This window comes from Platalea leucorodia, assembly GCF_965183815.1.
Source record: "Platalea leucorodia genome assembly, chromosome: 7".
Taxonomy (NCBI): Eukaryota; Metazoa; Chordata; class Aves; order Pelecaniformes; family Threskiornithidae; genus Platalea; species Platalea leucorodia.
The window spans coordinates 54,159,761-54,185,807 of record NC_138829.1 but is presented as its reverse complement, the minus strand read 5'-3'; the positions used below and the strand labels follow the sequence as shown (position 1 = coordinate 54,185,807).

At 42.3% G+C, this 26,047-nt stretch overlaps 1 protein-coding gene across 1 annotated transcript in view; it reads left to right on the top strand.

Moving 5' to 3' along the window:
- MUC6 (mucin 6, oligomeric mucus/gel-forming) overlaps positions 1-21,155 on the top strand; it is a gene marked incomplete at both ends in the record, with an annotated part of 33,769 nt that extends 12,614 nt beyond the window's left edge. Inside the window, 19 exons of the mRNA XM_082317293.1 lie at positions 851-955; positions 1,307-1,379; positions 1,650-1,787; positions 3,383-3,477; positions 4,565-4,619; positions 5,176-5,425; positions 7,917-7,969; positions 8,075-8,184; positions 8,968-9,119; positions 9,871-10,012; positions 10,490-10,600; positions 13,285-13,470; positions 13,930-14,169; positions 15,093-15,249; positions 16,005-16,148; positions 16,671-16,733; positions 17,723-17,770; positions 19,554-19,736; positions 20,854-21,155. Of these exons, the coding sequence (XP_082173419.1) occupies positions 851-955; positions 1,307-1,379; positions 1,650-1,787; positions 3,383-3,477; positions 4,565-4,619; positions 5,176-5,425; positions 7,917-7,969; positions 8,075-8,184; positions 8,968-9,119; positions 9,871-10,012; positions 10,490-10,600; positions 13,285-13,470; positions 13,930-14,169; positions 15,093-15,249; positions 16,005-16,148; positions 16,671-16,733; positions 17,723-17,770; positions 19,554-19,736; positions 20,854-21,155 (2,607 nt within the window). The remainder of the gene's footprint in view (positions 1-850; positions 956-1,306; positions 1,380-1,649; positions 1,788-3,382; positions 3,478-4,564; positions 4,620-5,175; positions 5,426-7,916; positions 7,970-8,074; positions 8,185-8,967; positions 9,120-9,870; positions 10,013-10,489; positions 10,601-13,284; positions 13,471-13,929; positions 14,170-15,092; positions 15,250-16,004; positions 16,149-16,670; positions 16,734-17,722; positions 17,771-19,553; positions 19,737-20,853) is intronic.
- Positions 21,156-26,047: the final 4,892 nt, after the last annotated feature.

Here is a 26,047-nt window from a genome sequence, read left to right as displayed (position 1 = left end):
TTCTAGTTTGCAACAGAAAATCATTACTTAAGACAATATTTTTTAAATTTGGAAATTTTTTCCAGAAAAAAAGAGGAATATTTTTTTTTGTTGTTACTTCTCTTGCTATCATAATTCTAATAAATAAAGGATAAATAATGGCATTAATCCTCAGGACTGTAACAATGAATGCACTTTTCATGATTAATCTATTCGGGAAAGTTTACTGACAATCCACACAAGAGTTCAGCAACTTTTCATTAAGATGAACAACTTCAACTGACATACATAGACAAAGAAAATCAAAGCATAGGAAGTATGAGGGGGAAAGTGACATGAATGACATCTTCCATTACTAGGAAGTAGTGGAGTTTTTAAAGTGTAAAGAAAAGATAAAACAGTGGAAATGAAAGTTCAGAATGTATATGTATGTTACACTGTGTTCACTAACCAATTTTGGATGTTGATCAGCTACAGCAAAACCTCCAGACAGGAGGATCAAATCCTCTTCTGGTAATTAGTGCCTTAGTATGAGAATAACCTTACACAGAATTTCTTGTTTTCCTCAGTAAATGTACGATGGGTCAATGGAACTGCAAAGACTTGCCCTGCCCTGGAAGGTGTTCACTGGAAGGAGGCTCCTTTGTTACCACATTTGATTCTAGATCATACAGGTTCCATGGGGTTTGCACTTATGTTCTTATGAAGGTAATTTCCTGCAGTCTAGAAACACAGAATATCAAATGGATATATTTTACTCTGTCTTTGGTTTCCCATTGGAACACAAACTGAGGTCTTCCTATGATACACATTTATTCTACAAATCATTGTTATTCTGGCACAGACTTCCCTTTTCACTATTTTCCTCCAGAGTTCCAGCCTACCACACAATGGAACCCTAATGGCTGTATATGAAAAGTCTGGTTATTCTCATTCTGAGACATCGCTTAGCGCTGTAATTTACGTGTCTACAAAGGTAAGTATTGCCTCCTCAGGTTTTATCCAGCATTTCAGTAACCAGATTAGCAAAATAAATACTTAAAGTCATTGCTAGTAGCCTGAACTGAAAAATTATGGGGAATAGATACTAAAGATATGTTCCAGTTCATGCATACACAGTAAAGATCTCAGTTGTCACATCAACTAAGAAAGTTAGAGTATTTTCAAAGTGAAAACTGAAAGCACTATGGAATAACATGTGAGAAAAAGCTTGAATCAATCTTTTCCTATTAGATAGGTCATTGACAATACAATTGCCTATGTTAAAGAACATATGAATATCATCAGTACAGATAATTATTTCTGATTCCATATCCCTTTCTTACAGGACAAAATTGTGATTTCCCAGAATGAACTCCTTACTGATGATGATGAACTTAAGCGGCTACCTTACAGATCAGGTAAAGAAAAGGGAATATACGTAAAATCCAAATTACGTTAATGTCTGTTTTACACAACCCAGCATCTTTTCTCTCACAATTGCCAATAGCAGAGGTTTTAGAGGAAGGTTAAAATCTTTCCCATTGCATCTGTCTTTCTGTGGAGAGTTGTGTGTAGAAGGAGAAGACTTGTAGACAGAATGCCAGAACACTTACATATGCATTAAAATCATTACTTTGCAATATCCTATGCATCAAAATATCTATTTCTAAATATCCTTTTTCTTTTAGGAGACATCACTATTTTCAGACAGTCCTCGATGTACATTCAAATGTATACAACCTTCGGGCTGGAACTTGTAGTTCAAACATCACCTGTGTTCCAGGCCTATGTGAAAGTTGGATCGCAATTCAAAGGCAGAACCCTAGGTAAGAAATCTAGTCCCCATGTGAAGGAGAAAACATAGAGAGTGTAATTTTGAAAGCTTAGTACTCATCTTTTAAGGAATAAACTTTCTTCTCTGGATTCAACAAAAATACCTGCATTGGAAAACCAATGTGCTAAGAATTTTTTTTCGCTAATAACTTTAAAATGAATCAAAGAAATTAGATGGGTGACATTTTTCATGTGTAATATAATACTGTTCTTCACGTGTTTTATGTGTGCCTTTTTCAATATGTGCTTTACTACACAATGAAGGGGCAACAAATCGGTCTGTGTGGTCTCTACATCTTGGAGCACCCGGTTCTTTGAATGCAGTGCGTGATCACTGTAAACACAATAAGCCTAAGAATCTAAAAGCTTCTCAGTGGATAATCACCAGATGGAGATGTTTATGTTTATTGCACAGCAACATTAGCCACAAAGGCATATCCTGCATTCTAATTATCTATAGGGAATTACAGAGAGGCTTTAGCTTTTAAAAAAGTCTAAATGTATATTCTTTGTCATTACAGATTTTATATACATAAGAAAACACATGTAACTGCAAAAGTATTTCATGGCCTTTCTCTTTTACATGATTTAAAACCACTGAAAAAGCCTTTTTTTCTAAAAACAAGACAAAAACTTCTGTATGAATTTGTCATTGAATAGAAGTGGACAATCTTAACTTGAGAAGGCAGAGGCTTAGTGACTGTGTGCATAATCAAGATTCTCTGGCTACTTGACCTATAGCATTCATTGACACTCCATGCAGAACTTTTGAATCAGTTTTCTCACTATTGTAGAATGAAACATAGACCATTGTGTACAGAGTCTTTAATTTTCAGCCATCCCTTGCATTTCTGATGTTATTAGGTTTGTGTGGCAATTACAATGGAGACACTACAGATGACTTCATGACTAGCATGGATATCACTGAAGGGACAGCCTCCCTGTTTGTAGATTCCTGGAGGGCAGGAAATTGCCATCCTGCTTTAGAGAGAGATACTGACCCTTGTGCTTTGAGTCAACTGAACAGTAAGTAGATGATCCTGTTGTAACTGATCTCCAGCTGGCTTTGTCTGACACTTCCGTAAGCCTATACCAGGGTAATGAGAGAGTTTGAGAGAAGCAGAGACTGAGACAATTGAACATCACAAATTCTGTAACCAACAAGATGTTTCTGATTTCTAGAATACATATCTAGTGAAAGCTTATCAGATCCCATTCTAGAGATCTGAGACTGAGATGATCAATGAGAGGGTTTGGGTGATACTTCCAGTGAGTTGAAGTCCATGGATGTCTCAGACTTGTTCAGCTGTGCTGTGACTGAAATCCAGGCTTTGCCTTCTCAAGTCTCTATTGCTGTTGGTCTTAAAACAAACAAACAAGCAAACAAACAAACAAGCAAGCCCTACTGAGCCGTTTGAACAAAAGTATAGTCTGCAAGCTAACACGCTAAGCTGTCCTTTTGTTCAACCCATCATTAGCAAAAGCTCAGCTAGAGCAGTGTGCCCAGGGGTTTCTTCATTTCTTTTTCGTCTTTTCATTTCTTTTTCCTAACTTTCTCTGTTTAATGTCCATGATTTACTTTCATTAGAAATATCTGCTGAGACTCATTGCTCCATTCTTACCAAGAAGGGTACAGTGTTCGAGAAATGCCATGCTGTGGTGAACCCTATTCCTTTCTACAAGGTAGGAAATTATGATAGACGGTGTACAGAGGGAGTCCAAATATGGACCAGAATGTACTCATATACAGTATCCCACTCATTTGGATCAGCAATGCATAGAAGCTAAGGAACAAGTGTGATTTTGAAAATTATGTCTCCACCACACTAGAAGTCTGTTCATAGGCACCAGTCCCATCCCTATGAATCAGAAGGTATTTTTACTCATGCTGCAGTTCTCCATGTTGACAACTTTAACTATGCAAAGTATTGATTTTCCCATGTGCATAACTGAGCTCAATTTTCCAGTCTCCACAAAACATTTTGAAAATTAAAAATGAAAAGCAGCGAATAAATAAAGGCATTTTTTAGGTACTAAGTATGTTTTATTCATGTCAATCAGGAAATTAATTTGATCTTTTTCATCAGTTTTAGTTATGCAATAATATGTATTTTGCATTACTTACCTCTGCAATTCAGCGTAGAATCGTAGAATCGTTTAGGTTGGAAAAGACTTTTAAGATCATCGAATCCAACAGTCCTAACACTGTCAAGTCTACCACTAAACCATGTCTCTAAGCACCACATCTACACGTCTTTTAAGTACCTCCAGGGTTTAGCACTTCCAAATGTCTGTTCCCCAGTAACAGAGTACTCTCCATGTATTGGGTTTCAGAGATGTGTCTACCAAGCCTGTAATTATGAAGAGACCTTTCCTTATATTTGTTCTGCTCTGGGATCGTATGCACGAACATGCAGTTCAATGGGTTTAATCCTTGAGAACTGGAGAAACAGTATGGACAATTGTAGTAAGTAACTAAACCAACTCTTAATAGTCTGCCATCAGATGAATGCATGCATACAGGTCTATCTCTTTCCATTTAAAATATTCCCATGTTTGATTCACCTATGATAAAACTGAATAAGAGCAAGAACATATTTTAAAACTACTTGTCAGTCATTAGAAAGTAGCTACTTATTGCTCAAGTAGGCCAACCAGCAGATATAAAAGCCATATTCCCAGGAGTTGCTGACTTCACAGATGTGTCATAACACAACAAAAAACATAAATGGTAAAACAGTATTCTAAACAATGTCCAAATCATCTTAAGAGTAATGAGGAAAGTAGTGAACAGAAAGAAGAGAAAAGCAGAAATGGGATAACAGGTATCCAACTTCTGAATACCCTTCTAGTCTGTTTCAGAAAAGGATTGTTATTTTAAGACTACATGAAAAAGATTACTCTTATGCTTTAAGGTGAGCATGTGGATGCTTCCAGGACTTGATAATTAAGTGATGGAAGAGACAGATAAATAAAGCTATACTGTACCATAAGATGAGAAAGAACTAGGAAAAACTCTAGTTGCAGATGTGATTTTGCTATTATGCAGCTTAGGCATAGGCACAGGTTTCACAGTTACTCAGAAATACATTGGTATTTCTGCAAAGCTTCTCTTTGCATTATTTTATTCCAAGATACACAAAGAAGCAATAAGATATTTAACCTTCATATAACTTCCAAACAGCTATATGGTTGGTGTTAAGCCCTGGTCTGCAATATTTTTTGCTAGAGTGCCACATCCACAGGAAGGGAAGCGATAGGAAGCATTAAGCATTGACGCCTTTGACACAATATATGCAGCACATTATGAACATGATTATCTTTCACAAGGAAGAGGATAAGTAAATTAAGTTTAATATACACTCTTGTCTTGTTTTACAGCCATTACTTGTACTGGCAATCAAACATTCAGCTACAACACTCAGGCATGTGACAGGACATGCTTGTCACTCTCCAACCGAGCCCTGGAATGTCATCCAACTGACATCCCTATTGAAGGCTGCCATTGTCCTAACGGAATGTACTTGAACCACAAGAATGAGTGTGTTCGTAAATCTCATTGTCCCTGCTATTTAGAAGATAGAAAGTACATCTTGCCTGACCAGTCAATAATAAGTGGCGGGATTACCTGGTAAGTGTATCAAGTTTAAAGATTAACAAACTGAAAATGGAGACGAGGGGTCTTCATTTGTCTCTGTTGAGGGTTAATGGCAGTAAGCAGCTAGGCACCACACAGCTTGCTCCACTTCAGCTGGATGTGGAAGAGAATCAGAAGGGCAAAAGCAAGAAAATTTGTGGGTTGAGATACAGTTTAATAACTTTCTTGGTTATTAATAAGCAAAAATAAGCTTATTTAATAAGCAAAGCAGCATGTGCAATCAAAGCTAAATAAGGAATTAATTCTCTACTTCCAATCAGCAGGCAGATATTTAGACATTTCCAGGAAACCATGACTTTGTCATGCATAATGGTTACTTGGGAAGACAAGCAGTATAAATCCGAACATGCCTCCTTCCTACAGGCCTGTCAGCCTGACCTCAGTTCCGGGGAAGGTCATGGAGCAGATCATCTTGAGCGCCATCACACAATGGGACAATCAGGGAATCAGGCCCAGCCAGTATGGGTTCATGAAGGGCAGGTCCTGCTTGACTAACCTGATCTCCTTCTATGACAAGGTGACCTGCTTGGTGGATGAGGGAAAGGCTGTGGATGTTGTCTACCTGGATTTTAGTAAGGCCTTTGACACTGTCTCCCACAGCATTCTCCTGGAGAAGCTCGCTGCTCATGGCTTGGATAAGTGCACATTTCACTGGGTAAAAAACTGGCTGAATGGTCGAGCCCAGAGAGTGGTAGTGAATGCAGTCAAATCCAGTTGGTGACCAGTCACGAGTGCTGTTCCCCAGGGCTCAGTATTGGGGCTGGTCCTGTTTAACACCTTTATCGATGATCTGGATGAGGGGATCGAGTGCACCCTCAGTAACTTTGCAGATGACACCAAGCTGGGTGAGAGTGTTAATGTGCTGGAGGGTAGGAAGGCCCTACAGAGGGATCTGGACAGGCTGGATCGATGGGCTGAGGCCAGCTGTATGAGGTTCAACAGGGCTAAGTGCCAGGTCCTGCACTTGGGTCACAACAATCCCATGCAACGCTACAGTTTTGGGGAAGAGTGGCTGGAGAGCTGCCCGGTGGCAAAGGACCTGGGGGTGTTGGTTGACAGGCAGCTGAACATGAGCCAGCAGTGTGCTCAGGTGGCCCAGAGGGCCAATGGCATCCTGGCCTGTATCAGAAATAGTACAGCCAGCAGGACCACGGAGGTGATAGTGCCCCTGTACTCGGCACTGGTGAGACCGCATCTTGAATACTGTGTTCGGTTTTGGGCCCCTCACTACAAGAAAGACATTGAAGTGCTGGAGCATGTCCAAAGAAGTGCAACGAAGCTGGTGAAGGGTCTGGAGCACAAGTCTTATGAGGAGTGGCTGAGGGAGCTGGGGTTGTTTAGTCTGGAGAAGAAGAGGCTGGGGGGAGACCTTATTGCTCTCTACAACTACCTGAAAGGAGGTTGTAGTGAGGTGGGGGTCGGTCTCTTCTCCCAGGCAGCAAGCAACATGACAAGAGGAAATGGCCTCAAGTTGTGCCAGGGGAGATTTAGATTAGATATTGGGAAAAATTTCTTCACGGAGAGTGGTTAGGCATTGGAACAGACTGCCCAGGGAAGTGGTGCAATCACAGTCCCTGGAAGTGTTAAAAAAAAAAAAAAAGTGGATGTGGTGCTTAGGGTTATGGTTTAGAGGTGGACCTGTCAGTTAAGTTAACAGTTGGACTCGATGATCTCAGAGGTCCTTTCCAACCTTAATGATTCTATGATTCTATGATTCCTCCTTCTTTACCTGAGCTTTTATTGCTGAGCATGATGTTGTACAGTATGGAATGCCTCTTTGGTCAGTTCAGGTCAGCTGTCCTTGCTGTTTCCCCTCTCAGCTTCTTGTGCACTCACAACTTACTCGCTGACGGGGCAGCATGAGAAGCAAAGATGGCCTTGACACTGTTCAGCAATAACTAAAACAACATCGTGTTATCAACACTGTTTTGGTCACAAATCCAAAACATAGCACCATCGAACTACTACGAAGAAAATTAACTCCATTCCAGCCAAAACTAGTACTATCATCTCCTTCACTTTTAATAGCAAAGGTTTATTTTTTAAGACATCTTTTTGCCCTTTCCTAAAACAAAAAGGTTTTTAAATGAACAAAAAGCATTTGACTTACCTTAAGCTTGGAAATGTTAAGGAAAAAATTAGAAAATAATAGGTAAGATATGATTATTCCTAGTAGGAGATTTTGTCAAGAGTATCTAGACAGCTATATACAAACCTCAAGAATGACTTGATAGGCCATCATAATAGTGAATGGCCTACTATTCACTTTCAAAACTGATGTTACTTAATACTACAAAAAGTAAAGAGAGGCAAGTTGACTCATGTTCCATTTTGAAGGATGGGGAGGAGCTAGTAACATAAATGAAACATTTCCAATGGTGAGAAACATGAAGCCATTTTGCAAAAAATTAAAATGTCTTTCTTAGGAGAGAATTGCCTTGATTTCTTTTTTTTTTCCCCCTAGCTACTGCATTAATGGAAGGCTAAGTTGCACAGGCAAACCTCAAAATCCTGCAGGTATGGGTCTGATATGGTTTATTTAGAAACGTATTCTTTCCCCCTATGTTGTAAAATTGCTACTTCACAATCTCTGCAATGTTTGCTTTTCTTCCTTTTTCCTAGAAAGCTGCAAAGCTCCTAAGAAATATCTATCATGTTCTGACCGTTTAGAAAACAAGTATGGAGCTGCATGTGCCCCTACCTGTCAGATGCTGGCTACTGGAATTGAATGTGTGAGTTTCACAGCTCTGGGATATTTATCTCATTCAGAGAGGAAGAATGATTTAGTTGTTACTTAGAACTTGACTACATTCCTTCTAGTGAAATGAAAGGAGATATTTCTGCTAACGTGATACAGTTAAACATCAGTCTTCCTTCCACAGACTGTGGACACTAAAAATTTAAATATATCCAAGAAGTGATTAAAGGAATTAAATTGCATGAATTAATGAATTAAATTCTATTAAATTACTAGAATAAAAATCCATTAAGGATTCTTAACTATATGGCTATCACCTCTGGCTCAGGTACTCCATAACCTGCATGTCACTGGAAACTGCTACAACATGTGGTTTATGCTTCCTGTTCTGTTCTTTACCAACTATCTGCTGTTGATGGTCACAGGAGGCAGGAGACCTAGGCTAGGTGAACTTCTGGTCTGTCCTGACAGGCTTTTCTTATGCCTTTATATTAAGGAAACAGACTAATTGGAAGAGTTGTAATAAAATTCCTTGATATAAAGAAACTTCTGTTGTACTTTGTCTGAAAGATTGGTAGCAATGAAAGACAAATTTTTCAGAGTCTTCAAGTATGTTTAATATCTCACATAACAGGTATATCTTACAACTTCAGTGAAACTAGTTCAATTGACTAGTATATTAGTATGAGGAAAATCACAAAACTGAAATCAAGTCAAAACCAGAACTTAGCCCAGGTTCACTCTTGACACCATTTACATACAAGATAAAATGCATCTCACATTTCTTTTCATTTTGCAATCTGTTGGTCTTTACCAGATACCCACTAAATGTGAATCAGGCTGTGTCTGTGCTGATGGGCTATATGAAAATCTTGATGGCAGGTGTGTTCCAGCTGATGAGTGTCCATGTGAATATGGTGGTCTTGCTTATGGAAAAGGTGAACAGATCCAAACTGAATGTGAGATCTGGTAAGAATCACATAGTTTTTCATTGCAGAACCTCTGTTTCACTAAACTGTACAACTGCATAACAAAAGTGTTTAGTTGACGGGAGAATAGGAAATGGCAACAGCTGAATGGAAGGAATACAGTGACAAAGCACAGAGGTGATAAAGAGAAGCTTAGCATTTGATAATATATATGTACAGATAAAAAAGTCATGGTACTGTCTTCAGGGATAATTTCTGCCACATGCATATCCAGGAATAAGGGCATCCAATAGGGCCTGTAACTGTAAACTACATAAGGTCAAGGATTAACAGTTCCACCTAAATAAAGATGAGGGCACAATCTTCCTTCTTTTCTGCAGATAAAAGCAAGCCCCCCAAAAGATTGTTCACATCTCTTTAGCAGCATTCTCAAAAAGTACTTTATTCCCTTTCCAGTTACTAATCTAGTATTAAAAAACCACCACCACCCCCCAAACTACACAAAACAGTGACATCTGATCCCATTAAGAGCAAAAATAAATGAGTTTTATATTCTTTCTTTCATGAAAAAAGAAAGCAAAAATTACTTAAGATTTCTTCTTTATCATTAATTAATTTTCTAGGCAGTCCATAACTTTTAGTTATGGTTCTTGTATTACTTGTAACTTGGTCACAGTGTATACAAGCCAATTAATGAACATCTTATCTATAAAAGTCTATGTATATAAAAAGAAGCAGGTTAAGGTGGCATTTCTTTGAAATCTGAGTATGGTTTCTTTTCTCACTCCCAGCACTTGCACAAAAGGCAAATGGAAATGTGTTCAGAAATCAAAGTGTTCTTCAACGTGTAATCTGTATGGAGAAGGCCACATCACCACTTTTGATGGACAGCGTTTTGTGTTTGATGGCAACTGTGAATACATATTAGCTATGGTAACCTGCCTCTTACTGCTTCTTTTGGCAGTATCTTACCGTCAAGAAATAGCTTGATTTAAATGGCTAATGAAAATACCCTAGGATGCATCTATAACCAATAGAGCACTTTGAATCTTTATAAACACTTAATGTGTTTTTATATTTTCTGCTTATTTCAATACTTAAGATGAAAAGACTTTACTTCTCAAAACACAGGTTTTTTATGCAATTACAACAAATTTTATATTTAATAACATGTTTAAATAGTCACTGATACGTATGTATTCTGTACCAGCCAACTATATCTTTTAGGGAAGTGATGTCAGTTTGACTACCAAATCAGAGGTCACCACCTCCCAAAACAGGCAGACTCAGAGTCATGACATGTTTAAGCTTTCTTTACTTTTTTATGCTTTTATGTTTTAAGTTGGAAGACTCCAGACACAGATTCTATTGGGGTTTTGTGCTTTTTGTTGTTTGTTTTGGTTTTTTTAGGATGGCTGCAGTGTTAATAGACCTGTTTCCTCTTTCAAAATTGTTACTGAGAATGTCATATGTGGGAAATCAGGGGTTACATGCTCCAGATCCATCAGCATTTACCTTGGGGTAAGATCTTCATTCTGCTGTTATCCAGCTGAATACCTATTTTAAGCCCATGTTTGCTTCCCTTTTGGAAGCTTTAGCTGTGTCTTTGAAGTGATGTCTTGTAAGTGAAATTATGTGCTAAACCTAGAGCTTCAGTTTTACTAGGAATTGCCATCAGTTTTTTTTTTCAATTCTCATGTCAATGTTTCAGTCCCCAAACTTCTTGCCTACATACAAGCCATAAAATTTTGAACTTTACTGACCTATCAGTGAATTGCTCAGTCAAAAGATACTGATATCCCCCCCACCCCATTCACCCCTGCCAAACTCAAGAAAACAATAGTATAAAATTGAGGAATTCTCATCATGGATTATGAGAAAAATCTCTCCAAATTTCTCTAAGTCCAGGTAATATCTGCAATTCAAAGTATATCCAGATCTTACCTGAGATATATCCATGAAACTACAGCAATGAGCATTTATCCTCATTTCCACTGCTGTGTGACAGCTTCCAGAATTGGATAAGTTCTACTGTTCTCAGTTCTATGGGTCAGCAATGGCTAGTACTATCAGATCAGATCAGTATTAGAATCCTTCATTATCTAACAGAGAGAGGAACAGGGACAGACAAGATTTTATCCCAAGAAACAGTCACTACAAGCAGTATACATTTGCCACGTTACTGACTAAATACTGGCAGTTTCAGCTGGTCAGTGCTGTGGTGAAAAAGTTTGTTAGCTTAGGATCCAGTGTCATAAATGCATGCTCCAGCCAAACCTTTCTGTTGATTATCTAGACATTGAAACACTGCAGTATGGCAGGAGTAAAGTTGTAAAAGTACACATGAGAGTCGGAGACAGTAAAAGAGCTCAAGACAGAGACCTATTTTCTCCATAACTTTTTGATTATTCTTAGGAACACATGAAAAAATACTTCCTCTACTCTGCTGGCTGCATGTAGATGACAATATTATTTCCACCAAATGCAGTGAAAGTGCTAGCACACCTAACAATGATGGTGGAACAATGACAGATATTTTTGTTTCCTGTGAAGATTTGCATGTGCATACAAAATAATTCCAAGGGGGTAAAAAAGCCTGTAAAATAGAATAATCAGAATAGAACAGAATCATAGAATGGTTGGGGTTGGAAGGGACCTTTAAAGGTCATCTAGTCCAACCCTCCTACGATGAGCTGGGACATCTTCAACTAGATCAGGTTGATCAGAGCCCTGTCCAGCCTGACCCTGAATGCTTCCAGGGATGGGGCATCTACCACCTCTCCGGGCAACCTCTTCCAGTGTTTCACCACCCTCATTGTAAAAAAGTTCTTCCTTATATCTAGTCTGAATCTACCCTCTTTTAGTTTAAAACCATTACCTCTTGTCCTATTGCAACAGGCCCTGCTAAAAAGTCTCTCCCCATCTTTCTTATAAACCTCCTTCAAGTATTCAAAGTCTGCAATAAGGTCTCCCTGCAGCCTTCTCTTCTCCAGGCTGAACAACCCAGCTCTCTCAGCCCTTCCTGATAGGAGAGGTGTTCCATCCCTCTGATCATTTTTGTGGCCCTCCTCTGGACCCCCTCCAACAGGTCCATGTCCTTCCTGTACTGAGGACTCCAGAGCTGGGTGCAGTACTCCAGGTGGGGTCTCGCCAGTGGGGAGCAGAGGGGCAGAATCACCTCCTTCGGCCTGTTGGCCCACGCTTCTTTTGATGCAGCCCAGGATACAGTTGGCTTTCTGGGCTGTGAGTGGACATTGCTAGCTCATGTCCAGTTTTTCATCCACCAGTACCCCAAGTCCTTCTCCGCAGGGCTGCGCGTCAATCCCCTCACCCCCCAGCCTGCATTGATACCAGGGGTTGCCCCAACCCAGGTGCAGGACCTTGCCCTTGTCCTTGTTGAACCTCATGAGGTTCACATGGGTCCACTTCTTGAGCTTGCCCAGGTCCCTCTGAATGGCATCCCATCTGTCAGGCATGTCAACCGCACCACTCAGCTTGGTGTCATCTGCAAATTTGCCAAGGGCATGCTCGATCCCACTGTCCATGTCTTTGATGAAGATATTAAACACTACTGGCCCCAATATAGACCCCTGAGGGACAGCGCTTGTCACTGATCTCCATCCAGACTTTGAACCGTTGACCACCACTCTCTGGATGCAACCATCCAGCCAATTCCTTATCCACCAAACACTCCATCCATGAAATCCATATCTCTCCAATTTAGAGAGAAGGATGTTGTGGAGGACTGTATCAAAGGCCTTACAGAAGTCCAGATAGATCACATCCGTAGCTCTTCCCTTGTCCACTGATGTAGTCACTCCATCATAGAAAGGCCACTAGGTTGGTCAGGGAAGACTTGCCCTTGGTGAAGCCATGCTGGCTGTCTCGAATCACCTCCCTGTCCTCCATGTGCCTTAGCATAGCTTCTAGGAGGATCTGTTCCATGATCTTCCCAGGCACAGAGGTGAGGCTGACAGGTCAGTAGTTCCCAGGGTCCTCTCTTATACCCTTTTTAAAAATGGGTGCAATGTTTCCCTTTTTCCAGTCACCAGGGACTTCACCTGACTGCCATGACTTTTCAAAAATAAGTGGGAATATCAAGACATTTTGTAGTAGCACAACATCAGATCTTCAGCAATGTGACACAGAGTAAGGAAAATATTGAAAGTTGATAAGTTATAACATCCAGATAAATTTTCTTCCAGAATTTGACATTCATACTGCGAGATGAAACCTTCGCTATTTCTGGGGAAAATCCTGGAATACGATACAATGTGAAAAAGAATGCCCTTCACCTGATGTTTGATATCATGATCCCAGGAAAATACAACATGACCCTTATCTGGAATAAGCACATGAACTTCTTCATCAAGATCTCCAGAGAAACACAGGTATTGCAGAATAACTTCCTCTAGTAAACTGTCCTTCAATTCAGATTGAACGGCACATTTGATGATGGTTGCCTTGACTCTCTATGATGGCAAAGGTTTTTCAGAGATGCTACTAGTAATTCATTTTCATCATTATCTCCAAAACAGCAGAGATTTTCACTAGAGGCTGATTTTTAACTGATTACCTTACAGCATTCAGGAAATTTTTGTGCTAAGTGCTTTTATTTTATACAACTGCATGGTCAAATTTGATCTCTAAATGATGACAGCTTACAGTTTAGAAGAGAAACACATTTGTCCACTGATGAACAGGCCCTCATGCACAAGACGCTAAGAATGTATGAGAGAGTATTTGTAGATCGCGTTCACTACTAAAGCACAGGAAACTGTCAGTAATCGAAAGGGAAGGCGAGTAATTGTAACTTGCTGATTTGACATTGCTGCTTTCATTCAACCTAGGAAACTATATGCGGTTTATGTGGGAACTATAATGGCAATATGAAGGATGATTTTGAAACTCGAAGCAAGTATGTCGCATCAAATGAATTGGAATTTGTCAATTCTTGGAAAGAGAATCCTCTCTGTGGGGATGTATATTTTGTAGTGGACCCCTGTAGCAAGAACCCTTATCGTAAAGCATGGGCAGAAAAGACATGTTCCGTCATCAACAGCCAAGTCTTTTCTGCCTGTCACAATAAGGTAAGAATCGATTTGGCCTTCTTTTTATTTATAGGGGTAATCTGTCTTCTTCCAAACACTTGATTTTCTCTTCCAAAAAATGTTTTAATAAAATATATATAAAATGTTTTACGGCTCTCATTTATGTTAATCGTTGTCTTTTCTTATTTGCACTTCACCAGCCCTTTTGTAAGCACAAAAGCTAAGTACTGCATTAACAGATGCGTTAAAAATATCAGAGTGAAAAAAGAATGAAGACTTATGTATCAGAAATTAGTCAGTCTGTTGATGATGCCTGATACTGATCAATGCAGTTTACTCTTTTGAAACCATTTAGCCTTTGTTAGAAAATCAAACTTAAGAAAAGCCTGAAAACACTTGTTCTCATCAGTAAATCAACAGCATTACTTAGAAGATGCAGATCAACTCGAGAGCAAGATATCATCAACCCTCCTATTTGTTTTAATTTGCTCACTTTGTGGAAATGAAAATATTGCGAGGTTCATCAAAACCAGGCCTTCTGAAGGAAAATCTCTATTTTCAGGAGGGGAAAACAATTGAGAAATGTGGATAATGTTGCAGTGCTCATCCCTATCCATGGAGGGTGTACAGCTGACAAACTTAGGCACTTGTGCCTGAGTGGATGTGGGAGTTTGGGAGTTTTTTTAGCTGACTATACATAATGTGTTCAGGACTAGTATGAATTTAGAAATATATATCTGGTAAAACATCATCAGTTTCTGTTGTTGATGTGGAGACATCTACGTTCTTGCTAAAAAGATTTGTATGAGGTGGGATTGTAATTGCTTTGACAAGTGTTCAGAGGAAATACTAGCTACTCTTACTTAATGGAACACATATTGTTTAGCCCAGGGAAAAACACCTTCTTAATAAATAGGCACAAAAGAATCCTAGAAAATTCATTACTTCATTTTCCAATGCAGGTGAATCGTATGCCCTATTATGAGGCCTGTGTTCGAGACTCTTGTGGTTGTGACATTGGAGGGGACTGTGAATGCATGTGCGATGCCATTGCAGTATATGCCATGGCATGCTTAGATAAAGGTATCTGCATTGACTGGAGGACTCCCGAGTTCTGTCGTAAGTTTCTTTAAGCTCTCTTTAAAGAGGTTTAAGAGATTATTACTGTTACTGTGAATATATTAATATGGCAACATAGGTAAATGCTTAATAAGCATCTCCTAAGTTGCATTTTCTCTATGGGCAAGTAGTTGACTTCCGTCACCTGGGTTTTGAAATCTGTAGTTTGAATTTGTGCTGAATTAACCAAAATATTATATCTCTTTTTACCATGGAGTAATGAGAGAGAAATTAATGTGGTCGCAGAAGGCAGACTGTTTCTTCTGCTGCCGCTGTATAGTGAACTGTCATTTTGTCAGCAGAGGGAGCATGAAATTGTAAAAAAATGTGTTTCATTTTAGCTATGATGAAATCACCTTCTGTGTGGATGTGAAGGAACTAAAGACAGCTGTGTTAGCTGAAACACTGTAAAACAGGAAAAAGATATCAAGGTGTTCCAGAACACCGTATATGGACGAAAAAAGAGGATGAGTGTGTTATAAATCAATGCTAGAGTTGTCATCTTTGATGGTTTCTTTTCAACATTTCACTAAATTATGCATTAAAAGTTGTGGAAATGCCTGCATAGTGCATTAGCAAAAAAGAAACTGACCTCACTGGAGTGTAAATTTCAATTTACATCAGAAGCTAATAGCTTCAGGACAAAATTTTTGATTCAAACTGTTTATTAATCTTGTCCTCCCTTTAGTCCTTTGAAAATAACATGCCATTAATTTGAAAAGTTCTGATTTCTCTCTTGCTTTTACTTTTTTTAGCTGTCTATTGTGAGTATTACAATTCTCATAAAAAAACAGGAAGTGGTGGTGCTTATTCCAATGGCTACGACAATGACAACTGCACCTGGCATTACAGGCCTTGTAATTGTCCAAATCAAAACTACAAATATGTCAACATTGAAGGTAATAAGCTATACTAGTGTAAACCAGAAAACAGTAACACAGTAATTATTTTCAATCCTGTTTTTTAAATAAGTCATACCACAGTTAAATAATGGTATTCTAACTGATGCTATCTTTGAAGCAGTTTTGCTGATCTTTACCTTACTACTATTGCTTTACCTATATAAAAAAATTCAGTACCTGTACTACATCTAGCTTTATATTGCGCTCAGCATGTCTTGAGGAGAAATTCTCTGACTTGCGCCAAATCAAAAGAATACATTATACTTCGGGAAGAAAACATGGAGAGAGCAGTTAATATTTTTATTAGACAAATGGATATAGTTGGAGAAACCAAAACAATTACTACATAGGTGGGCCGTTCTTCTGAGGATGACATTGGAAATGCTTACCTGAATAGATGATGTTGCAGCTGATACATTTTTTTAATAACAGAAATGTAAGATATTAGATTATAAATAGTATAAATTAAATGCTGTTCTCTGAGAAATGTAAAACAAACTTCTCTTCCCCTTTCTTCAGGCTGTTACAATTGCTCTCATGATGAATACTTTGACCATGAGAAGGAAAGATGCATGCCATGTGGTAAGCAGTGACCTATATACTCATTCTCTTTCTCTACAGTAACTGGAAAACAATACTAAAACATTTGTATATTCGCAAAGAAGGCATTGCTCCTAGTACCTCTCAGTTAATAATGAGTGTTCATCCAAACATAACTTTCCTTCAAAATAACACTATTACTCTACTGCTAGTATGTTAAACTTCAGTTGGTAAATAAAGGAATGAAGACAACTAATTAAAAGAAGGATTAGGCTAGGGAATGCTATAATACAGAAGCTGGATGACCCTAACTGATTTTAGTTAGCAACATGAAAAATTATGTTCATTGTAAATGTGAGTACTGTTCAAAATGTGGGTCTTCCTGAAAGTGTATTGGTGTTCTGATCTGTGTGAGGGGCTGCCCCAGCAGAGCTGTGGGTCTCGGATATATTCAACACCTTTCATAAAAAAAGAGAACATATAGAATAGGATCAGACCTAGCTAATGGACTCTACTTAGCAAATCCCTTTATAGAGATTTTTTTAATAAAATATTTTAACTTAAGGTTTATTACCATATGGTTTACTTCTATGAAAAGCTATCATTAAATAATGGTTTGGATAGACTCTAGCTGCACAGTTTGGATTTTCATGCAGATGTAAAAAAAACTCAAGGACAATTTTTCTCATATTACAGAATTCTAACCTGTGTAACCAGGATCTCGTCTAGTAATCTCATTTAGATACAAAAACATTTCCAATATCCCTGAAAAGTGAGGTGCCCTTAAGCATAAAAATCATAAGAAAGGCAGCAAAAACTTACTCATGTTCATTATTATGAAATGTATTTCTTTCTTTGTCATTAAGTCCTTTGATGTGAAGTTTACCTCTGAAATATGTAATATTACGCATTTTCAGGAATATCTCACTAATTAACACAATCCTTTGAATCCAATTTGAAATTTGCCTTATTTGAAATATTTCAATATGCATTCATTCACAAACTTAACCTGTTCTACCTTTACACAACAGGAAATGAAAGCATTAGTACCACACCTGAAACATCTTCACCTTCAACAGGTTAGTTTATGTAGTTGACCAAACTAGTACTTATACACTGATATATGTCCTGATATGTGTTTATGAGGTAAGCAAAATACTTTTTTGTGTGATATAGTGGCATCACCAGTTTCATATGCATAAGATGCAATGATGAAAAATAACTTGGTATCATATAAAATGATAGAAATATTTGAAATATTTGTTAGACATCTTAAGAAAAAAAAGTATTGAGAGAACAGTGTTTCCTCAGCATACTTAGGCACTTCCAGATATCAATAATGAAATATCTCTGTTAGTGAATAAGGACTTCTGTCTTGTCTGTGATGGGCAGTGGGATGAAGCATGCTGTCAACAAGTTTGCAGATGACACCAAGCTGAGTGGTGCGGTTGACATGCCTGAGGGACGGGATGCCATTCAGGGGGACCTGGGCAAGCTCCGGAAGTGGACCCATGTGAACCTCATGAGGTTCAACAAGGACAAGGGCAAGGTCCTGCACCTGGGTTGGGGCAACCCCTGGTATCAATGCAGGCTAGGGGGTGAGGGGATTGACGCGCAGCCCTGCGGAGAAGGACTTGGGGTACTGGTGGATGAAAAACTGGACATGAGCTAGCAATGTCCACTCACAGCCCAGAAAGCCAACTGTATCCTGGGCTGCATCAAAAGAAGCGTGGGCCAACAGGCCGAAGGAGGTGATTCTGCCCCTCTGCTCCCCACTGGCGAGACCCCACCTGGAGTACTGCACCCAGCTCTGGAGTCCTCAGTACAGGAAGGACATGGACCTGTTGGAGGGGGTCCAGAGGAGGGCCACAAAAATGATCAGAGGGATGGAACACCTCTCCTATCAGGAAGGGCTGAGAGAGCTGGGGTTGTTCAGCCTGGAGAAGAGAAGGCTGCAGGGAGACCTTATTGCAGACTTTGAATACTTGAAGGAGGTTTATAAGAAAGATGGGGAGAGACTTTTTAGTAGGGTCTGTAGCGATAGGACAAGAGGTAATGGTTTTAAACTAAAAGAGGGTAGATTCAGACTAGATATAAGGAAGAACTTTTTTACAATGAGGGTGGTGAAACACTGGAAGAGGTTGCCCGGAGAGGTGGTAGATGCCCCATCCCTGGAAGCATTCAGGGTCAGGCTGGACAGGGCTCTGATCAACCTGATCTAGTTGAAGATGTCCCAGCTCATCGTAGGAGGGTTGGACTAGATGACCTTTAAAGGTCCCTTCCAACCCCAACCATTCTATGATTCTATGATGTACAAAATCCCACAAAAATTTCATCACAATTCTTTGTGGTGACTGGCTGTATAACACCTCAACAATTTAAGATGGTCTTCATGGAAGTCTATGACTGAGTATACCAAACTCCTATAGCCTGATCCAGGAAAGGAATCTCTATATACTGATCTTAAATTTGTTAGAATTTCCATCAATTTCCCTGAAGACAGATGGTACTGGGAAAATGTTACACTGTCGACTGCGTGAATAATAAAATACAATTCCATCTCTGCTGCTATGCACAAGCATTCATGCCAAATTCACTTTAAAGCAATGAAGAAAAAGGTATAAAGCTTCTGCAAGTATTCCTGTTTAATGTATTCACTGCACATAATAGCAAATGAATAGATGGATAACTTCTCTCAAATGTTTCACCTAAAAGGTAATGTTTCTTAATAGTAGTTACTACTAATAGTAATTAAGACAGTGTTTTTACTTCAAAAAATAATTTTAAATTTATATAGGTATATTATAAATAGATTATCAATAACTATTTCTTATCCTTTAATTTTGTTTTTTTTTCTCTTAGTAACAACAGTGCAGCCTAAAGTAACGAGAAGCTCTACCACAAGTACCCCATCAAGAGTACCTAGTATTTCTTCTTCTGCAGCTACTATATCAACTGAGACTACAAATCCAACAATAACATCAAAAATCACAGTTCCAAGAACTTCATCAGCATCACCTCTTGTCACAGTAAAGTCAACAACTGGTAGGTTTTTAGTGTTACTGTTTAAAATATAGTAAACCCACTCTATACATAGTTGAGATATCATCCTACTAGGAAAGCATTGCAAGCTGTCTCAACATCCAAGCATAAGACTCCAAATCATGAATTAGGCAAAGCAGGCTTCCAGAAAGGTGTCTGTAAACCAGAAATGTTCAGAAGTGTAGATCAAAAGTGCATGGAAAGAGAAAGGATATAGACAATAGGTTAAAAATACAACCAAAAATCACTTGTGTGACTCATCTGAGAAGCACATTAGAAGTTCTATAAGTAGTGACCCAGCTCAGCTCCAGTTGGATTTATTAGCTCAGCTTCAACCTCTTTTCCACAACTGGTTCAGTTATGTGGTCATATTCAAGGAGCACCGAACCTATTAACTCTAAATAATGTAAGCAGGCTCGAAAGCAGAATCACACAGGTATCAGTGCAGCAGCTTTGTCTAGGATTCTAGAGTCCTGCTCTCAGGAGGATGACTTCTCCAACATAAATTACTTTCTGATTCTATGGCTTGTGGAGTCTCATAATAACGTGTTCCTACCAACATGCACTTCAACTAATAAGCCATCCTGGACCCAGGCTATCAGGGAAAGCAGAGTTAAAAAGAGGACCCACAGGAGTCAAAATGTAACTTCAAAGGCTGCCGTTGTGACAGATTAATTGTCCAACAGGACAAGGAAAGTCCTACAGTATGATGTTATTTAGCTTTGTTATACAAATTGTGGAAAGCTGAAGCAGTGGCTGATTTGGAACATGAGAATAACGAATGAAATTGTCATTTGGGCAAAGTTCATACACACTTTAGCCAATAAGTGACAACAAAGCTAACTTCTTGGACAAATTACATAAAAAATAATCTAATACAGGAAAAATACAGGAAATTAGAACAACGAAAGATATGGGACAACAGAAGCCAAATACGAGTAGAAAAAGATTTGGCAAGCTTGTGAGACTCTGAATACAAACAATTAATGAAGAAAATATTCAAAAGATCAAGGGTGAAAACTGGGTCTCTGGAACATGGATAGCTCTTCATAATTTATCTATTTTTAATTATTCTATGAATTGATTACTCACAGTATATTATTTACCTTTTCTCCAAAAGAACATACAACATCAATTTTTACCACACCAAACATGACTACAGCCATCACTATCACCTCCATAACTACCTCAACAAAAAGAACCATGACGACTAAACCAAAGCCTACACCTGTTGCCTCGTCAACTGCTGCTTCAACAGACAGAGAAAAAGTGAGGTTCACCATACCACCCTTCAAGACCGCTATCACAAAGGAAGTGACAACCACCTCAATACCTACTCAAACTACATCTCAGGTCACAACTTTCAGCAAGCCTAAACTAACAACAGTAGGTAAATATCACTTTTTGATATCTGCCAGGTGAAGCCATCACTCAAGACACATGTCAATGTACTCCTTATTAAAAAAACAAGCATTCTTACTAGTTGTCTCAAAATTGCAAATAGGTAGGAAAGGACATGGATAACTGAAGTGTGATAAAAATGGAAATCTGTGTCTTCCCAATGGAGCAAGTATCTGACATCCAAATATCATCTTAAACCTAACATTTGTCTTCAAGGTCATACTCTACATTTCCTCCAAAATTAGGCTAAATCTCTCTATGTTTAAAAGTGACTTCTTCAAAACTCACATATGAGAGAATATGTGTTCTGCCTAGCCATTCTAACAAATTCTCCCAAAACTAAATATTAAAAAAAGAAAATTACACTTCGGGATGTCAGGTAACGCCAACAAGGGCAGTCTCCTCTGAGGCTGTATGACAACTGAATTGCTAAGTGAGCAAATGACACCAGAGGCTGGGACAGTGTACAGGACGCTACTCAACTGTGTCCTAAACATGGCTGAGCTCCTCACATGGTAAGGCTCCCTCCTACCCTTCCCGCTGCTTCTGCCTGCTCTTCCCAGCTCTCACGCATCCATCCTTCCTTCCTTTCTTCCTTTGTAGCAGCGCAGGCTGCTCGGGCATTTGCTTTGGTACTTGTCCCTCCGTTCCCGCTTCCTCTGGCACAGGCACTTTGCTACGGGCTGACTTTGGTACGGGCCTGAGCACAGCTCTCTCCCAAGGAGCCTGGCTTGCCCGCCTGGGAGGAGGCAGACGGCACACTGTGCCTGTTCCTTGGAGGGAGACACGCACATCCGGAGAAGCTCCTCTCCCAGGGAGAAGCCGAGGGTACTTGCTCATTAGAGAGCACCCTTCAGGTGCTCTCCTTGACCCTCCTTTTCAGGAGAGAAGCTGGACGGGAAGGCTGAGAGATGGAGGCAGAGCCCCACTCCTCCCTCTTGACCAGCAAGACTCAGTCCAGCACAGCACTGCCTTTCTTGCACACGTCCCCAGCCCGGGGCTTCTACCCACCGGCTTTGCTTTCCCCTCTTGCCCTCATCCTCAGTCAACCTGTGCTTTCCTCCCAACAGCCTTCACCCAGAAAAGGACAACCGTGCCACACATTGTGCCGCCTCTCACCACGCAGAAGACCACCGCCACCACCTCCGCCAGCAGCACCTCCAAGACCTCTGTCTCCAGAGAGGCCAGCCCTGCCAGCAGCACAGAAGTCCCTCCGATAAAGACGTCTCCAAGTCCCCGCACTCCGCCTGCCCCCAGCAGCCCGCTCAGCACCCGGCTGCCATCTGCCACCACTTCCACAGTCTCCTCCGCATCAGCCTCAACCACCAGCCCAAAGCCTACGCCTACGACCCTAAGGCCCAAGCACACTTCCCCCAGGACCACTGCTCCAACAGAGTTGCCTGCACCGGAGTCTTCTGCACCCTCCACAGCCAAAACCAGCGCGCTGCTGTCGCCTGCATCTTCTCCCTCCTCAACTGTGTCCTCAACATGGCTGAGCTCCTCACAGCCTGGTAGGGCTCCCTCCTACCCTTCCCGCTGCTTCTGCCTGCTCTTCCCAGCTCTTGCTCTTCTCTCCTTCCATCATTCCTTCCAAGCACCATACGTCGCTTGCGCATTTGTTTTGGCACTTGGCCCTCCCTTCCCGCTGCCTTTCGCCAGCCTGGGACCTGGTACAGTCCTGGGCCTCTGTACTGGCCCTGGTTGGGATGGAGCTAAGTTTTGTTCCGAGCAGGTTGTCTGGTGCTGTGTTTTAGAAGTGTGTCCAAAGCAGTCTTGATAGCACACAGCTGCTGTAGCTATTGCAGCGGAGTGCTAGCACAGCATCCAGGCCTTCTCTGTTTCTCCTTCTGCCTGCCAGGGAGTGGGCAAGGGGTGGGCAAGAGGTTGGCTGGGGACACAGCCAGGATAGCTGACCCAAAGTGAGTGACCAAGGAGATACTCCATACCGCAGAACGTCATGCTGAGCAGTAAAATGGGCTGGGGGGCATTTTTCCCCAGTAGCCATTGCTCAGAGACTGGCTGGGCATTGGCCACCAGTGGGAGGTGGTGAGTGATTGCCTTTGCATCTCATGGGTGGTCTTTGGTTTGTTCTTCCCTTAGATTCTTCACTTCCGAAAACTCTCTCTATCCAGACGCGTGTGGGATTGTTGCTTTTGCCCTTCCGATTCTCTCCCCGTTCCCGCTGAGGGGGAGTGCGCGAGTGGCTGGGTGGGCACTTAGCATCCAGCCAGGGTCAACGCACCGCCGACTGGCGCGCACATTGGCCCCAACTGGGTCTAAGCAGGACGCGGAGGCTTAGGGAAGGAGCCAGAAGCCCAGTCCTCCCTCTTGACCAGCGAGACTCAGTGCGATGGGGGGCTGCTTTTCTTGCCCGAGGCCCAAGCCCAGGGCATCCTCACACCTCCTTTACCTTCCCTTCTTGGCCTGCCCCCTCAGTCAACCTGTGCTTTCCTCCCAACAGCCTTCACCCAGAAAAGGACAACCGTGCCACACATTGTGCCGCCTCTCACCACGCGGAAGACCACCGCCACCACCTCCGCCAGCAGCACCTCCAAGACCTCTGTCTCCAGAGAGGCCAGCCCTGCCAGCAGCACAGAAGTCCCTCCGATAAAGACGTCTCCAAGTCCCCACACTCCGCCTGCCCCCAGCAGCCCACTCAGCACCCGGCTGCCATCTGCCACCACTTCCACAGTCTCCTCCGCATCAGCCTCAACCACCAGCCCAAAGCCTACGCCTACGACCCTAAGGACCAAGCACACTTCCCCCAGGACCACTGCTCCAACAGAGTTGCCTGCATCGGAGTCCTCCGCACCCTCCACAGCCAAAACCAGTGCGCTGCCGTCGCCTGCATCTTCTCCCTCCTCAACTGTGTCCTCAACATGGCTGAGCTCCTCACAGCCTGGTAGGGCTCCCTCCTACCCTTCCCGCTGCTTCTGCCTGCTCTTCCCAGCTCTTGCTCTTCTCTCCTTCCATCATTCCTTCCAAGCACCATACGTCGCTTGCACATTTGTTTTGGCACTTGGCCCTCCCTTCCCGCTGCCTTTCGCCAGCCTGGGACCTGGTGCACTCCTGGGCCTCTGTACTGGCCCTGGTTGGGATGGAGCTAAAGTTTTGTTCCGAGCAGGTTGTCTGGTGCTGTGTTTTAGAAGTGTGTCCAAAGCAGTCTTGATAGCACACAGCTGCTGTAGCTATTGCAGCGGAGTGCTAGCACAGCATCCAGGCCTTCTCTGTTTCTCCTTCTGCCTGCCAGGGAGTGGGCAAGGGGTGGGCAAGAGGTTGGCTGGGGACACAGCCAGGATAGCTGACCCAAAGTGAGTGACCAAGGAGATACTCCATACCGCAGAACGTCATGCTGAGCAGTAAAATGGGCTGGGGGGCATTTTTCCCCAGTAGCCATTGCTCAGAGACTGGCTGGGCATTGGCCACCAGTGGGAGGTGGTGAGTGATTGCCTTTGCATCTCATGGGTGGTCTTTGGTTTGTTCTTCCCTTAGATTCTTCACTTCCGAAAACTCTCTCTATCCAGACGCGTGTGGGATTGTTGCTTTTGCCCTTCCGATTCTCTCCCCGTTCCCGCTGAGGGGGAGTGCGCGAGTGGCTGGGTGGGCACTTAGCATCCAGCCAGGGTCGACGCACCGCCGACTGGCGCGCACATTGGCCCCAACTGGGTCTAAGCAGGACCCAGAGGCTTAGGGAAAGAGCCAGAAGCCCAGTCCTCCCTCTTGACCAGCGAGACTCAGTGCGATGGGGGGCTGCTTTTCTTGCCCGAGGCCCAAGCCCAGGGCATCCTCACACCTCCTTTACCTTCCCTTCTTGGCCTGCCCCCTCAGTCAACCTGTGCTTTCCTCCCAACAGCCTTCACCCAGAAAAGGACAACCGTGCCACACATTGTGCCGCCTCTCACCACGCAGAAGACCACCGCCACCACCTCCGCCAGCAGCACCTCCAAGACCTCTGTCTCCAGAGAGGCCAGCCCTGCCAGCAGCACAGAAGTCCCTCCGATAAAGACGTCTCCAAGTCCCCACACTCCACCTGCCCCCAGCAGCCCGCTCAGCACCCGGCTGCCGCCTGCCACCACTTCCACAGTCTCCTCCGCATCAGCCTCAACCACCAGCCCAAAGCCTACGCCTACGACCCTAAGGACCAAGCCCTCTTTCCCCAGGACCACTGCTCCAACAGAGTTGCCTGCATCGGAGTCCTCCGCACCCTCCACAGCCAAAACCAGCACGCTGCCGTCGCCTGCATCTTCTCCCTCCTCAACTGTGTCCTCAACATGGCTGAGCTCCTCACAGCCTGGTAGGGCTCCCTCCTACCCTTCCCGCTGCTTCTGCCTGCTCTTCCCAGCTCTCACGCATCCATCCTTCCTTCCTTTCTTCCTTTGTAGCAGCGCAGGCTGCTCGGGCATTTGCTCTGGTACTTGTCCCTCCATTCCCGCTTCCTCTGGCACAGGCACTTTGCTACGGGCTGACTTTGGTACGGGCCTGAGCACAGCTCTCTCCCAAGGAGCCTGGCTTGCCCGCCTGGGAGGAGGCAGATGGCACACTGTGCCTGTTCCTTGGAGGGAGACACGCACATCTGGAGAAGCTCCTCTCCCAGGGAGAAGCCGAGGGTACTTGCTCATTAGAGAGCACCCTTCAGGTGCTCTCCTTGACCCTCCTTTTCAGGAGAGAAGCTGGACGGGAAGGCTGAGAGATGGAGGCAGAGCCCCACTCCTCCCTCTTGACCAGCAAGACTCAGTCCAGCACAGCGCTGCCTTTCTTGCACACGTCCCCAGCCCGGGGCTTCTACCCACCTCCTTTGCTTTCCCCTCTTGCCCTCATCCTCAGTCAACCTGTGCTTTCTTCCCAACAGCCTTCACCCAGAAAAGGACAACCGTGCCACACATTGTGCCGCCTCTCACCACGCAGAAGACCAC